This window comes from Oncorhynchus keta, chromosome 14 (assembly GCF_023373465.1).
Source record: "Oncorhynchus keta strain PuntledgeMale-10-30-2019 chromosome 14, Oket_V2, whole genome shotgun sequence".
Classification (NCBI taxonomy): Eukaryota; Metazoa; Chordata; class Actinopteri; order Salmoniformes; family Salmonidae; genus Oncorhynchus; species Oncorhynchus keta.
Window position 1 is genome coordinate 77,003,080 of NC_068434.1, and position 16,111 is coordinate 77,019,190.

Consider the following 16,111-nt stretch of genomic DNA (forward strand, 5'->3'; position numbering starts at 1 on the left):
CATCTGGACAACAAACACCAGAATCCGCTCCCAAATCCCTGCATCTGGACAACAAACACCAGAATCTGCTCCCAAATCCCTGCATCTGGACAACAAACACCAGAATCTGCTCCCAAATCCCTGCATCTGGACAACAAACACCAGAATCTGCTCCCAAATCCCTGCATCTGGACAACAAACACCAGAATCTGCTCCCAAATCCCTGCATCTGGACAACAAACACCAGAATCTGCTCCCAAATCCCTGCATCTGGACAACAAACACCAGTATCTGCTCCCAAATCCCTGCATCTGGACAACAAACACCAGTATCTGCTCCCAAATCCCTGCATCTGGACAACAAACACCAGAATCTGCTCCCAAATCCCTGCACCTGGACAACAAACACCAGAATCTGCTCCCAAATCCCTGCATCTGGACAACAAACACCAGTATCTGCTCCCAAATCCCTGCATCTGGACAACAAACACCAGTATCTGCTCCCAAATCCCTGCACCTGGACAACAAACACCAGAATCTGCTCCCAAATCCCTGCACCTGGACAACAAACACCAGAATCTGCTCCCAAATCCCTGCATCTGGACAACAAACACCAGAATCTGCTCCCAAATCCCTGCATCTGGACAACAAACACCAGAATCTGCTCCCAAATCCCTGCATCTGGACAACAAACACCAGAATCTGCTCCCAAATCCCTGCATCTGGACAACAAACACCAGAATCTGCTCCCAAATCCCTGGGTTTGGCACTGAGTTAAACGTTTTGGTCTTTTCAAAATGCTGCTGCTTAATTAGTAGTAGAATCCGGAGGGGACTTCTTCTTGGTCTCTAACACTGGTACTTAACTCGATTTGTACTTAGCATGTGTAATGCTAGTAAATGGATATGAAGTTGGTTTCAATAGTCAATTTCAGTTTGGGTACAACTAACTGTCTTGTAAAAATATTACTGTTGATTTTGTGGTTAACCTTAAATAATTAAGAGAAACGGATTATTATGCTCTGCAAAACTACAGAATTGTACTGTATGGTATCAAGTGTTACTAAACATATTACAGATTGATCAAATCAAATCAAATTTTATTTGTCACATACACATGGTTAGCAGATGTTAATGCGAGTGTAGCGAAATGCTTGTGCTTCTAGTTCCGACAATGCAGTAATAACCAACAAGTAATCTAGCTAACAATTCCAAAACTACTACCTTATAGACACAAGTGTAAGGGGATAAAGAATATGTACATAAAGATATATGAGTGAGTGATGGTACAGAGCGGCATAGGCAAGATACAGTATTAAATCAAATAAAGATGGTATAGATGGTATTGAGTGCAGTATATACATATGAGATGAGTATGTAATATGGATATTCAAAGATATTCAAAGAAATTGTACTCAAATCACAAGTATGTGTCTGCTTAGTTTAGTAAACAGTTTATTTATTCCTTTACAAAATAGGTACAAATACAGAAGTATGTTTTTCACACAAACAGGACATTTTCAGGATATGTACAGAGTTTACCAAAAATAACATAGTCCTAATAAACACATGGTCCTGTAAACAATATTTACAAATTATCCATACATTAAAACATCTTCCAACTGGGTACATCAGTAATCCTTATATTTTGGCTAAAAAGCTGAAGTAGTAGAAATGTTCTCCTGTTAATTTATCAGAAATCATACAAATAATTATTAAAATATTAATAACCACTGAACAAATAGGTATTTTTGTGCTTTTACATTTACATTTTTTCAACTATAAGTACTTGTGAGATAAAATGGCATTGCCTAAAATGTGGCGAATGAAATTCCAATGAAAAAATAACTAAAAAGAAAAATATATAAATAGTTAAAAAATACATTTCCCTTTCAACACCAACTGACAATACTGTTTGATGCTTAAGAAACAGGAACTATTTCTTTCTATACATTGGTAACACAGCGTTCTGTTTTTTTCTCATTGTATAAGTAATAAAAAACTGTATATAATAGTGCTGTTAGAAAGAACTTCAATGAACATTCATTTAAAATTTTGCCCATTCAACAAATAAATGACAAAGCGACACAAGACAAGCTGCATAGAGGCTATTCAAAACTAACCAATAAGAGAAAGGCCATGTTAATAAGAGGATGGTCAGAAACAGGTGACAACACTGAGGCCTTGCAGAGTTGGACCCTAATGACAAGGATCTATAGCTACTGACAGAGAGGCAGTCACCTGCCATCTCTTGTTCTAGAGAGAACATAAAAACATACAACTCTAAAAACATTGCAATGTCAATATTAGGCTTAAAGGAATAATTCTCAAAACTGTACTTCAACAACTGTCCAGCTGCTCACACGTCTGATATGTTTTGTTAATAGTCTTGAAGTGAAACAGAGGAAACCCTAAGATGGGAGCTGCTTGTCGAACGACCTTACTGCACTCTGGGCGTCTGCTGAGGGTATGGGCCTGGCTTCACAGAATAGGTTCTTCAGACAACCTAAAGTATTGTGGAAATGGGCACAAACAACGAGACAGATGGCCAACATCTAAATTCTACAGGGACATCTAGAAAAAAATTATCTCTCCGTAAATGTGGGTACAGAGAGAGACTACTGTGCCTTGCTCAATGAGGGTGACTGGCCAGAATCCACCATATTGGTGGACTGTGGTAACTCTGACCATTGTTATATTATTGACCTGTTGGATTGGATAAGACTTTCTGCATTGTATTGAAATAAAGTTTATAAAGTGAAAGAATACAAAGAATACAATTTGCTTATTGACAGTTAAATGTTACCTTTCAGGTATTTTCCATTTGTTCATGGTTTTTAATTGTACTGTATGTAAATTACAAACTATTTTTGTCTGTAATGTCTTTTTCATTTTGTGTCGGACCCCAGGTAGACTAGCTGTCGTCATGGCGTCAGATAATGGGGATCCAAACAAAATAACATTCTAATCATAACAAATTTCAATGCACATGATTTTACAGAAAATCTCAGTACTGAGTAATTAACATTACATGTGGTAAAAATATCATACATGCTATTTAAAAGTATTCAAAATGACTATTTACATTTAAAGAGCTTGATTTCTGTTATGCTGTAATCCATTGTCTGAATATAAACTTTCCAAAAAGCTGCTCTGGTAAGTTTCTGGTATAAAGAATCAGACCACTCTATGACTTGTTAGTTTTGTGTGACCATATTCACTGAACTTTGTTCAACAAATAAATTCTAGAGAATACTGTAGGCTGTATTAAGTTCAGAATATGATTTTTTTTTAAGAAAATCACTTTGAGATGGTTCATTCAGTATTTCGCCTGGGACATCAAATTTACAACTGACATGGAAAAAGTACTGGCTCAGGTCCTTAGACACAAAAACCCATTTCTCCTTAAAAACCCAGTCCCAATAATACCCAAGGAGTTTGCATCACCATGGCCTTAAAGTCAACACTAAATACATATACACTGAGTGTACAAAACATTAAGGACACCTACTCTTTCCATGACATAGACTGACCAGGAGACTGCAGGTGAAAGCTATGATCCCTTATTGATGTCACCTGTTAAATCCACTTTAATCAGTGTAGATGAAGGGGAGGAGACAGGTTAAAGAAGGATTTCTGAGACATGGATTGCATATGTGTGCCATTCAGAGGGTGAATGATCAAGACAAAAGATGTAAATGCCTTTGAATGGGGTATGGCAGTAGGTGCCAGGCGCAGCGGTTTGTGTCAAGAACTGCACCACTGCTGGGTTTTTCACGCTCAACAGTTTCCTGTGTGTATAAAGAATGGTCCACCACCCAAAGGACATCCAGCCAACTTGACAACTGTGGGAAGCATTGGAGTCAACATGGGCCAGCATCCCTGTGGAACACTTTCATCAACTCATCCCTGACCGCTGGCTACGTCCCTTCCGTCTTCAAGAGAGCGAGAGTTGCACCCCTTCTGAAAAAACCTACACTCGATCCCTCTGATGTCAACAACTACAGACCAGTATCCCTTCTTTCTTTTCTCTCCAAAACTCTTGAACGTGCCGTCCTTGGCCAGCTCTCCCGCTATCTCTCTCAGAATGACCTTCTTGATCCAAATCAGTCAGGTTTCAAGACTAGTCATTCAACTGAGACTGCTCTTCTCTGTATCACGGAGGCGCTCCGCACTGCTAAAGCTAACTCTCTCTCCTCTGCTCTCATCCTTCTAGACCTATCGGCTGCCTTCGATACTGTGAACCATCAGATCCTCCTCTCCACCCTCTCCGAGTTGGGCATCTCCGGCGCGGCCCACGCTTGGATTGCGTCCTACCTGACAGGTCGCTCCTACCAGGTGGCGTGGCGAGAATCTGTCTCCTCACCACGCGCTCTCACCACTGGTGTCCCCAGGGCTCTGTTCTAGGCCCTCTCCTATTCTCGCTATACACCAAGTCACTTGGCTCTGTCATAACCTCACATGGTCTCTCCTATCATTGCTATGCAGACGACACACAATTAATCTTCTCCTTTCCCCCTTCTGATGACCAGGTGGCGAATCGCATCTCTGCATGTCTGGCAGACATATCAGTGTGGATGACGGATCACCACCTCAAGCTGAACCTCGGCAAGACGGAGCTGCTCTTCCTCCCGGGGAAGGACTGCCCGTTCCATGATCTCGCCATCACGGTTGACAACTCCATTGTGTCCTCCTCCCAGAGCGCTAAGAACCTTGGCGTGATCCTGGACAACACCCTGTCGTTCTCAACAAACATCAAGGCGGTGGCCCGTTCCTGTAGGTTCATGCTCTACAACATCCGCAGAGTACGACCCTGCCTCACACAGGAAGCGGCGCAGGTCCTAATCCAGGCACTTGTCATCTCCCGTCTGGATTACTGCAACTCGCTGTTGGCTGGGCTCCCTGCCTGTGCCATTAAACCCCTACAACTCATCCAGAACGCCGCAGCCCGTCTGGTGTTCAACCTTCCAAAGTTCTCTCACGTCACCCCGCTCCTCCGCTCTCTCCACTGGCTTCCAGTTGAAGCTCGCATCCGCTACAAGACCATGGTGCTTGCCTACGGAGCTGTGAGGGGAACGGCACCTCAGTACCTCCAGGCTCTGATCAGGCCCTACACCCAAACAAGGGCACTGCGTTCATCCACCTCTGGCCTGCTCGCCTCCCTACCACTGAGGAAGTACAGTTCCCGCTCAGCCCAGTCAAAACTGTTCGCTGCTCTGGCTCCCCAATGGTGGAACACACTCCCTCACGACGCCAGGACAGCGGAGTCAATCACCACCTTCCGGAGACACCTGAAACCCCACCTCTTTAAGGAATACCTAGGATAGGATAAAGTAATCCTTCTCACCCCCTTAAAAGATTTAGATGCACTATTGTAAAGTGGCTGTTCCACTGGATGTCATAAGGTGAATGCACCAATTTGTAAGTCGCTCTGGATAAGAGCGTCTGCTAAATGACTTAAATGTAAATGTAAACACCTTGTAGAGTCTGAACTGAGGCTGTTCTGGGGGCAAAAGGCAAAAGGGAAATATTAGGAAGGTGTTCTTAATGTTTGGTACTCAGTGTATTTATCATGAAACTAAAACAGATAAAGACACATACAATATATTTTAGTGAGTTTTTTCTCTCGCCTTTATATCAAAAGCTACGTTAATATCAATATCACAACAAACACTGAGCTGAAACATCTGACCCGATTGAAGGCACGTTGCAGGGGTAGAAGGAGATGGTAAGGAAGAGAGAGGAGGGTGCTGGGAGGGAGAGGGTGCTACTTGAGCAGAGCCCGGTAGAGCAGAAGTGAGTGGGCTGTCTCTCTCTCCTGCTCCATGTAGAAGATGAAGTCCCTGAGGTTGACGCGGGTGATGCGTTGACGTTGCCGCTGTGACGACGTGGAGGGGGAGGAGGAGGCGCCCGGCGACCCCACTGAGCTGCCTGATACCTGGGGAGAGAGAGAGGAGGACAGGGGGAAGTCATGGGATAACATATCCATTTCAACATCATGTACACCAACATCATGAACATCATGTGCTTCAAGGCTAGCGGCTGTAGGTGGCTGGTAAGAATTAAATAACCAATTCAAGTTCAAAATATTTGAGTTGGCACTCAAACAGACAGAGAGAAGAGACAGATAGAGGGGAAGGTAAAGAAAGTAAGGGACAACAGATCACTAACATCAATATCATCCACGACAAGGCTTTCAATACTGTGAACGCCTTCACTCCTCTGTGTCTAAGTCATCCAACGTGTTGAAGTCTGAAGTTTACATACATCTTAGCCAAATACATTTAAACTCAGTTTTTCACAATTTCTAACATTTAATCCTAGTAAAGATTCCCTGTCTTAGGTCAGTTAGGATCACCACTTTATTTTAAGAATGTGAAATGTCAGAATAATAGTAGAGAGAATTATTTGTTTCAGCTTTTATTTCTTTCATCACATTCCCAGTGGGTCAGAAGTTTACATAACCTCAATTAGTATTTGGTAGCGTTGCCTTTAAATTGTTTAACTTGGGTCAAACACTTCAGGAAGCCTTCCACAAGCATCCCACAATAAGTTGGGTGAATTTTGGCCCATTCCTCCTGACAGAGCTGGTGTAACTGAGTCAGGTTTGTAAGGCCTCCTCGCTCACACACACTTTTTCAGTTCTGCTCACAAATGTTCTATAGGATGAGGTCAGGGCTTTGTGATGGCCACTCCAATACTTTGACTTTGTTGTCCTTAAGCCATTCTGCCACAACTTTGGAAGTATGTTTGGGGTTATTGTCCACTTGGAAGAACCATTTGCAACCATTTTTCCTCCAAACATAACAATCGTCATTATGGACAAAGAGTAACATTTTTGTTTCATATTTCCACAAAAAGTACAATCTTTGTTCCCATGTGCAGTTGCAAACCGTAGTCTGGCTTTTTATGGCGGTTTTGGAGCAGTGGCTTCTTCCTTGCTGAGCGGCCTTTCAGGTTATGTCGATATAGGACTTGTTTCACTGTGGATATAGATGTTTTTGTACCTGTTTCCTCCAGCATCTTCACAAGGTCATTTGCTGTTGTTCTGGGACTGATTTGCACTTTTTGCACGAAAGTACGTTCATCTCAAGCAGACAGAATGCGTCTCCTTCCTGAACGGTATGATGGCTGCATGGCCCCATTGTGTTTTTACTTGTGTACTATTGTTTGTACAGATGAACGTGGTACCTTCAGGCGTTTGGAAATTGCTCCCAAGGATGAACCAGATTTGTGGAAGTCTACAATTGTTATTCTGAGGTCTTGGCTGATTTCTTTTGATTTCCCCAAGTTGTCAAGCAAAGAGGCACTGGGTTTGAAGGTAGCCCTTGAAATTCATCCACAGATACACCTCCAATTGACTCAAATTATGTCAATTAGCCTATCAGAAGCTTCTAATGCCATGACATAATTTTCTGGAATTTTCCAAGCTGTTTAAAGGCACAGTCAACTTTGTGTATGTAAACTTCTGACACACTGGAATTGTGATACAGTGAATTATTTAACGCGGCGACCCTCGCCACCGTCCTCGGACTGGGGACCCAAGCCACGGGTCTCGAATGGACGGGAGATTCCGGCAGCACCGGACAGGCGGGTGACTCCGGCAGCTCCGGAGTGAAGGGCGATTCTGGCAGCGCCGGCGTGACAGGCGATTCTGGCAGCTCCTGGCTGACTGACGGCTCTGGCAGCTCCTGGCTGACTGACGGCTCTGGCAGCTCCTGGCTGACTGGCGGCTCTGGCAGCTCCTGGCTGACTGGTGGCTCTGGCAGCTCCTGGCTGACTGGCGGCTCTGGCAGCTCCAGGCTGACTGGCGGCTCTGGCAGCTCCTGGCTGACTGGCGGCTCTGGCAGCTCCGGAGTGAAGGGCGATTCTGGCAGCGCCGGCGTGACAGGTGATTCTGGCAGCTCCTGGCTAACGGACGGCTCTGGCAGCTCCTGGCTGACTGGCGGCTCTGGCAGCTCCTGGCTGACTGGCAACTCTGGCAGCTCAGGACAGGCGGGCGACTCTGGCAGCTCAGGACAGACGGGCGACTCTGGCAGCTCAGGACAGACGGGCGACTCTGGCAGCTCAGGACAGACGGGCGACTCTGGCAGCTCAGGACAGACGGGCGACTCTGGCAGCTCAGGACACAGACGGGCGACTCTGGCAGCTCAGGACAGATGGGAGACTCTGACAGCTCAGGACAGACGGGAGACTCTGGCAGCACTGGGCAGGAGGAAGACTCTGACAGCGCTGAGCACGCGGGAGCACCTGTAGGAAGGAGACGGAGAGACAGCCTGGTGCGGGGGGCTGCCACTGGAGGGCTGTGCGTGGAGGTGGCACCGGATAGACCGGACCGTGAAGGCGCACTGGAGCTCTTGAGCACCGAGCCTGCCCAACCTTACCTGGTTGAATGCTCCCCGTAGCCAGGCCAGTTCGGCGACGTGGAATAGCCCGCACTGGGCTGTGCTGGCGAACCGGGGACACCATGCGTAGGGCTGGTGCCATGTACCCGGCCCGAGGAGACGCACTGGAGACCAGATGCGCTGAGCTGGCTTCATGGCACCTGGCTCGATGCCCACTCAAGCCCGGCCGATACGAGGCGCTGCTATGTATCGCACCGGGCTATGCCTGAGCACCGGGTACACCGTGCGCCTCACGGCATAACACGGTGCCTGCCAGATCCCTCTCTCTCCATGGTAAGCACAGGGAGTTGGCGCAGGTCTCCTACCTGACTTATCCACACTCCCCGTGTGCCTCCCCCCAATACATTTTTGGGGCTGCCTCTTGGGCTTCCAGCCGCGCTGCCTCCTCATACCCCAGCCTCTCGGCTTTCACTGCCTCCAGCTCAGCCTTGGGGCGGCGATATTCTCCAGCCTGTGCTCAGGGTCCCTTTCCGTCCAGAATCTCCTCCCATGTCCAGGAGTCCTGAGATCAGTGCTGCTGCCTGTTAGTTACCACGCTGCTTGGTCCTTTGGTGGTGGGTGATTCTGTAACGTTCGTCTTCGTCCTCCTCTGATGAGGAGTAAGAAATGTCAGACCATTGTGCAACGTGGTAAGTGTTCATCCTTTTAATAAACTGAACACTAAATACAAATTAACAAAAGAGAACAAACAAAACAACTCCGTCAGGTGCAACACACACTAAACAGAAAATAATCACCCACAACTCAAAAGTGAAACCAGGCTACCTAAATATGGTTCTCAATCAGGGACAACGATAAACAACTGCCTCTGATTGAGAACCACACCAGGCCAAACACAGAAATCCCAAAACATAGAAAAAGGAACATAGACAACTGACCCAACTCACCCCCTGGCCATACTAAAACAAAGACATAATAAAATAACCAAGGTCAGAACGTGACAACAGGTGTAGACCTTACAGTGAAATGCTTTACTTACAAGCCCTTACTTCAGTTTTAACAAAGTAAAACCCTCTTGTAGAGTAAGAGAACGAGATCAAAGCTGATTCACTAATAAAGTCCAGAACTTTAGGTGCATTCTAGTGTACAAAGAAATCATTTACAGCATTACTTTGCACTTAAACTAGCAGGATGTGAAGATCATGAAAACAATCTTGATGTACTCAGACTGAGGGGGAAGACATTGTTCATATTTAATTGTCTTCATAGCTCTTTATATCGCCCTGGAAATGAACACATTTTCTCTAGATAAACAAATCAGCTGACACAGATCTGAGCTGACTTTTCCATTCTGAAACGAACTCCTTGTTTGTATTCAATTCTATGCAAAGAAGCGGGAAAATTAAAATATAGAATGAGTGTATACAGAACCCTGATATAAATCACAGACAACCGTTTACGTTTCCAAATGAAAAACATCAGGTAGCAAATCCACCAAAATGCCCACTGTAACCCAGTCAGAAAGAAATAAGACAGCCATTTCCGTGAGGAACTCCCCATAACACCCTCCCACAATTACATTGATTGCACCACTCTATAAACACACAGTTGTATAGACAGAGCCTAATTGCAAGCATATGAAAGGTATGGATTTACAGGACCCAAGACTACAGTGCAGTTGTACAAACTCACCCTATAGACGTTGTATACATGACAGTGGGGGAGTAAGGGTGGCCACAGCCTCTCTGTAGTCTCTAGGTTGCATCCCAAATAGAACCTCATTCCCTATAGAGTGCACTAAAGTATCCATAGGGCTCTGGTCAAAAGTTATTCCCTATAGAGGGCACTATAGCACTCTGGTCAAAAATGATTACCTATAGAGTACGCTATAGTCCTCATAGGGCTCTGGTCAAAAGTTATTCCCTATAGAGTACACTATAGTGCTCATAGAGCTCTGGCCAAACATTATTCCTTTTAGAGTGCACTATAGTACTCATAGAGCTCTGGTCAAAAGTTATTCCCTATAGAGTGCACTATGGTACTCTGGTCAAAAGTTGTTCCCTATAGAGTGCACTATAGTACTCATAGAGCTCTGGTCAAAAGTTATTCCCTATAGAGTACACTATAGTGCTCATAGAGCTCTGGCCAAACATTATTCCTTTTAGAGTGCATTATAGTACTCATAGAGCTCTGGTAAAAAGTTATTCCCCATAGAGTACACTATAGTGCTCATAGAGCTCTGGACAAACGTTATTCATTTTAGAGTGCACTATAGTGCTCATAGAGCTCTGGTTAAAGGTTATTCCCTATAGAGTACACTATATTGCTCATAGAGCTCTGGCCAAACGTTATTCCTTTTAGAGTGCACTATAGTGCTCATAGAGCTCTGGTGAAAAGTTATTCCCTATAGAGTACACTATAGTGCTCATAGAGCTCTGCTCAAACGTTATTCCCTATAGAGTACACTATAGTGCTCATAGAGCTCTGGTCAAACGTTATTCCCTATAGAGTACACTATAGTACTCATAGAGCTCTGGTCAAACGTTATTCCTTTTAGAGTGCACTATAGTACTCTCCTGCAACCCGCATCACCCAATGTGGTACGGATCTGCTTTTTCTATACTTTACTTTAGAACCGTCAGAAGCTAGCCAGCTAACTAGCTACTACTCAGTTAGCCATTGCTAGCGGTCTTCAAAGCTAACTAGGACACCAGCGCGACATCAACCCAGAGCATATCAGACTGCTCTTTCTCTACCACATCTCCGGATTCCTACCGCAAGCTCTGAACCTTTACACCGGATCATCGCAACTAGCTAGCTGCAATCCGAGTGGCTACTCCTGGCTAACGTCTCTGTCCCAAAACAAGCTACAGTTAGCCTTGAGCTAAACCCATCTCCCGACTAGCCGAAGAGGCCCAACAATACCTCTTTTGCCAATTGGCCTGGACCCTTTACTGCCGACACGGAGCCCCGCCGATCCATCACGACTGGTCCGCCGACATAATCGTCCGAGGTGGTTTCAACAGGCTTTTTCGTTGCGACATCGCCAAAGATCCATCTGCTGGCCAAGGCCCGCGAGCTTTCTGAAACGCTGTGTCTCCAGCTCACCCAGCGCATTAGAGCTCCTGTAGCATAATCCTGGGCTACAATTACCCGGGCCCACAACCGGTCTGTCGATGTCACCGCAAGAAGAGGAATAAACAGACTCACCCCATCGCGACGTCCCCCAAAGGTTAGCTCTCTAGCCCTCGCTATCTCCCTGCTTGCTAATTCGGCCTGCTAACGGTTAGCTTGTCTAGCCCGGGCCTACGAACTGTTAGCTTGTTAGCACAGGCCTGCTAACCATCTGGCTCACTGCGTTCTAAACACTCTGAACCCATTTACTTTCTATCTCTCTTTGATTTTTATTTTTTGTTTATACCTTCCGGAAACCTGCATCACCCACTGTGATACGGAATCGCTATCACCTTTAATTTTTATTTTATTTTTATGACACACTCAAGAACCTCCAGACGCTAACCAGCTAACTAGCTACAAGCTATTTAGTCATTGTTAGTTTTTTTTTTTTTTAAACCTGGATAACACTCGCCAGCCCAGCTTCCCTGCCCATCCACCGCTGCCCCCTGGACACTGATCTCTTGGCTACATAGCTGACGCACGCTGGACTGTCCATTAATCACGGTACTCCATTCTGCTTGTTTGTTTTATCTGTCGACCCAGTTGCCTAGTCAACGCCATTTTACCTGCTGTTTGTTGTGCTAGCTGATTAGCCTCGCCTACTGTTTTTAGCTAGCTTTCCCAATTCAACACCTGTGATTACTGTATACCTCGCTGTATGTCTCTCCCAAATGTCAATATGCCTTGTATACTGTTGTTCAGGTTAGTTATCATTGTTTTAGTTCACAATGGAGCCCCTAGATCCACTCTGCATACCCCTGTTACCTCCTTTGTCCCACCCCCACACATGCGGTGACCTCACCCATTACAACCAGCATGTCCAGAGATACAACCTCTCTCATCATCACCCAGTGCCTGGGCTTACCTCCGCTGTACCCGCACCCCACCATACCCTGTCTGCGCATTATGCCCTGAATATATTCTACCATGCCCAGAAACCTGCTCCTCTTATCCTCTGCCCCCAACGCTCTAGGCGACCAGTTTTGATAGCCTTTAGCCGCACCCTCATACTACTCCTTCTCTGTTCCGCGGGTGATGTGGAGGTAAACCCAGGCCCTGCATGTCCCCAGGTACCCTCATTTGTTGACTTCTGTGATCGAAAAGTCTTGGTTTTATGCATGTCAACATCAGAAGCCTCCTCCCTAAGTTTGTTTTACTCACTGCTTTAGCACACTCTGCTAACCCTGATGTCCTTGCCGTGTCTGAATCCTGGCTCAGGAAGGCCACCAAAAATTCAGAGATTTCCATACCCAACTATAACATCTTCCGTCAAGATAGAACTGCCAAAGGGGGCGGAGTCGCAGTCTACTGCAGAGATAGCCTGCAAAGTAATGTCATACTTTCCAGGTCCATACCCAAACAGTTTGAACTACTAATTTTGAAAATTACTCTCTCCAGAAACAAGTCTCTCACTGTTGCCGCCTGCTACCGACCCCCCGTCAGCTCCCAGCTGTGCCCTGGACACCATTTGTGAATTGATCGCCCCCATCTAGCTTCAGAGTTTGTCCTGTTAGGTGACCTAAACTGGGATATGCTTAACACCCCGGCAGTCCTACAATCTAAGCTAGATGCCCTCAATCTCACGCAAATCATCAAGGAACCCACCAGGTACAACCCTAACTCTGTAAACAAGGGCACCCTCATAGACGTCATCCTGACCAACTGGCCCTCCAAATATACCTCCGCTGTCTTCAACCAGGATCTCAGCGATCACTGCCTCATCGCCTGTATCCGCCACGGAGCCGCAGTCAAACGACCACCCCTCATCACTGTCAAACGCTCCCTAAAACACTTCTGTGAGCAGGCCTTTCTAATCGACCTGGCCCGTGTATCCTGGAAGGACATTGACCTCATCCCGTCAGTTGAGGATGCCTGGTCATTCTTTAAAAGTAACTTCCTCACCATTTTGGATAAGCATGCTCCGTTCAAAAATGCAGAACCAAGAACAGATACAGCCCTTGGTTCACCCCAGACCTGACTGCCCTCGACCAGCACAAAAACATCCTGTGGCGGACTGCAATAGCATCGAATAGCCCCGTGATATGCAACTGTTCAGGGAAGTCAGGAACCAATACACGCAGTCAGTCAGGAAAGCTAAGGCCAGCTTCTTCAGGCAAAAGTTTGCATCCTGTAGCTCCAACTCCAAAAAGTTCTGGGACACTGTGAAGTCCATGGAGAACAAGAGCACCTCCTCTCAGCTGCCCACTGCACTGAGGCTAGGAAACACGGTCTCCACCGATAAATCCATGATTATCGAAAACTTCAATAAGCACTTCTCAACGGCTGGCCATGCCTTCCGCCTGGCTACTCCAACCTCGGCCAACAGCTCCGCCCCCCGTAGTTCCTCACCCAAGCCTCTCCAGGTTCTCCTTTACCCAAATCCAGATAGCAGATGTTCTGAAAGAGCTGCAAAACCTGGACCCGTACAAATCAGCTGGGCTTGACAATCTGGACCCGCTATTTCTGAAACTATCTGCCGCCATTGTCGCAACCCCTATCACCAGCCTGTTCAACCTCTCTTTCATATCGTCTGAGATCCCCAAGGATTGAAAGCTGCCGCAGTCATCCCCCTCTTCAAAGGAGGAGACACCCTGGACCCAAACTGCTATAGACCTATATCCATCCTGCCCTGCCTATCTAAGGTCTTCGAAAGCCAAGTCAACAAACAGGTCACTGACCATCTCGAATCCCACCGTACCTTCTCCGCTGTGCAATCTGGTTTCGAGCCGGTCACGGTGCACCTCAGCCACACTCAAGGTACTAAATGATATCATAACCGCCATCGATAAAAGACAGTACTGTGCAGCCGTCTTCATCGACCTCGCCAAGGCTTTCGACTCTGTCAATCACCAAATTCTTATCGGCAGACTCAACAGCCTCGGTTTTTCGGATGACTGCCTTGCCTGGTTCACCAATTACTTTGCAGACAGAGTTCAGTGTGTCAAATCAGAGGGCATGCTGTCCGGTCCTCTGGCAGTCTCTATGGGGTGCCACAGGGTTCAATTCTCGGGCCGACTCTTTTCTCTGTATATATCAATGATGTTGCTCTTGCTGCGGGCGATTCCCTGATCCACCTCTACGCAGACGACACCATTCTATATACTTTCGGCCCGTCATTGGACACTGTGCTATCAAACCTCAAACGAGCTTCAATGCCATACAGCACTCCTTCCGTGGCCTCCAACTGCTCTTAAACGCGAGTAAAACCAAATGCATGCTTTTCAACCGATCGCTGCCTGCACCTGCATGCCCGACTAGCATCACCACCCTGGATGGTTCCAACCTTGAATATGTGGACATCTATAAGTACCTAGGTGTCTGGCTAGACTGCAAACTCTCCTTCCAGACTCATCAAACATCTCCAATCAAAAATCAAATCCAGAGTCGGCTTTCTATTCCGCAACAAAGCCTCCTTCACTCACGCTGCCAAGCTTACCCTAGTAAAACTGACTATCCTACCGATCCTCGACTTCGGCGATGTCATCTACAAAATGGCTTCCAACACTCTACTCAGCAAACTGGATGCAGTCTATCACAGTGCCATCCGTTTTGTCACTAAAGCACCTTATACCACCCACCACTGCGACTTGTATGCTCTAGTCGGCTGGCCCTCACTACATATTCGTCGCCAGACCCACTGGCTCAGGTCATTTACAAGTCCATGCTAGGTAAAGCTCCGCCTTATCTCAGTTCACTGGTCACGATGGCAACACCCATCCGTAGCACGCGCTCCAGCAGGTGTATCTCACTGATCATCCCTAAAGCCAACACCTCATTTGGCCGCCTTTCGTTCCAGTACTCTGCTGCCTGTGACTGGAGCAAATTGCAAAAATCGCTGAAGTTGGAGACTTTTATCTCCCTCACCAACTTCAAACATCAGCTATCCGAGCAGCTAACCGATCGCTGCAGCTGTACATAGTCTATAGGTAAATAGCTCACCCTTATTCACCTGCCTCATTCCCATACTGTTTTTATACTGTTTTTATTTATTTACTTTTCTGCTCTTTTGCACACCAATATCACCAATATCTCTACCTGTACATGCCCATCTGATCATTTATCACTCCAGTGTTAATCTGCAAAAGGTATTATTCGCCTACCTCCTCATGCCTTTTGCACACATTGTATATAGATTGCCCATTTTTTTCTACTGTGTTATTGACTAGTTAATTGTTTTACTCCATGTGTAACTCTGTGTTGTCTGTTCACACTGCTATGCTTTATCTTGGCCAGGTCGCAGTTGCAAATGAGAACTTGTTCTCAACTAGCCTACCTGGTTAAATAAAGGTGAAATAAAAAAATAAATAAAATAAATAGAGCTCTGGTCAAACGTTATTCCTTTTAGAGTGCACTATAGTGTTCATAGAGCTCTGGTCAAAAGTAGTGCTCTATATAGGGAATAGAGTTCCATTTGTCCCTCCCATGTCTCCCTCCACACATCTGTTCCTGTCAGTGATGTTGACAAGTCGGGAGGGCCAGTCGGGGTGGAGGTGCACCCGGGACAGGCCTCCGTCTGTCTCCTCCGTCCCCAGGGTCCTCACTGGGAAGAAGCGCCCCTACCCTCACCCTGCCTGGCTCATCAGGCCAATCACGACTGACCACACGTGAAAGA

At 46.2% G+C, this 16,111-nt stretch overlaps 1 protein-coding gene across 1 annotated transcript in view; it reads right to left on the reverse strand.

The window, feature by feature from the left end:
• Positions 1-1,404: 1,404 nt before the first annotated feature.
• Positions 1,405-16,111, reverse strand: part of LOC118360694 (transcription initiation factor TFIID subunit 4) — an 88,370-nt gene continuing 73,663 nt past the window's right edge. The window contains exons 5-6 of the mRNA XM_052462625.1: positions 5,455-5,915; positions 1,405-3,879 (exon numbers count right to left, since the gene is read on the reverse strand). Coding sequence (XP_052318585.1) covers positions 5,745-5,915 — 171 coding nt within the window. The 3' untranslated portion in view covers positions 1,405-3,879; positions 5,455-5,744. The remainder of the gene's footprint in view (positions 3,880-5,454; positions 5,916-16,111) is intronic.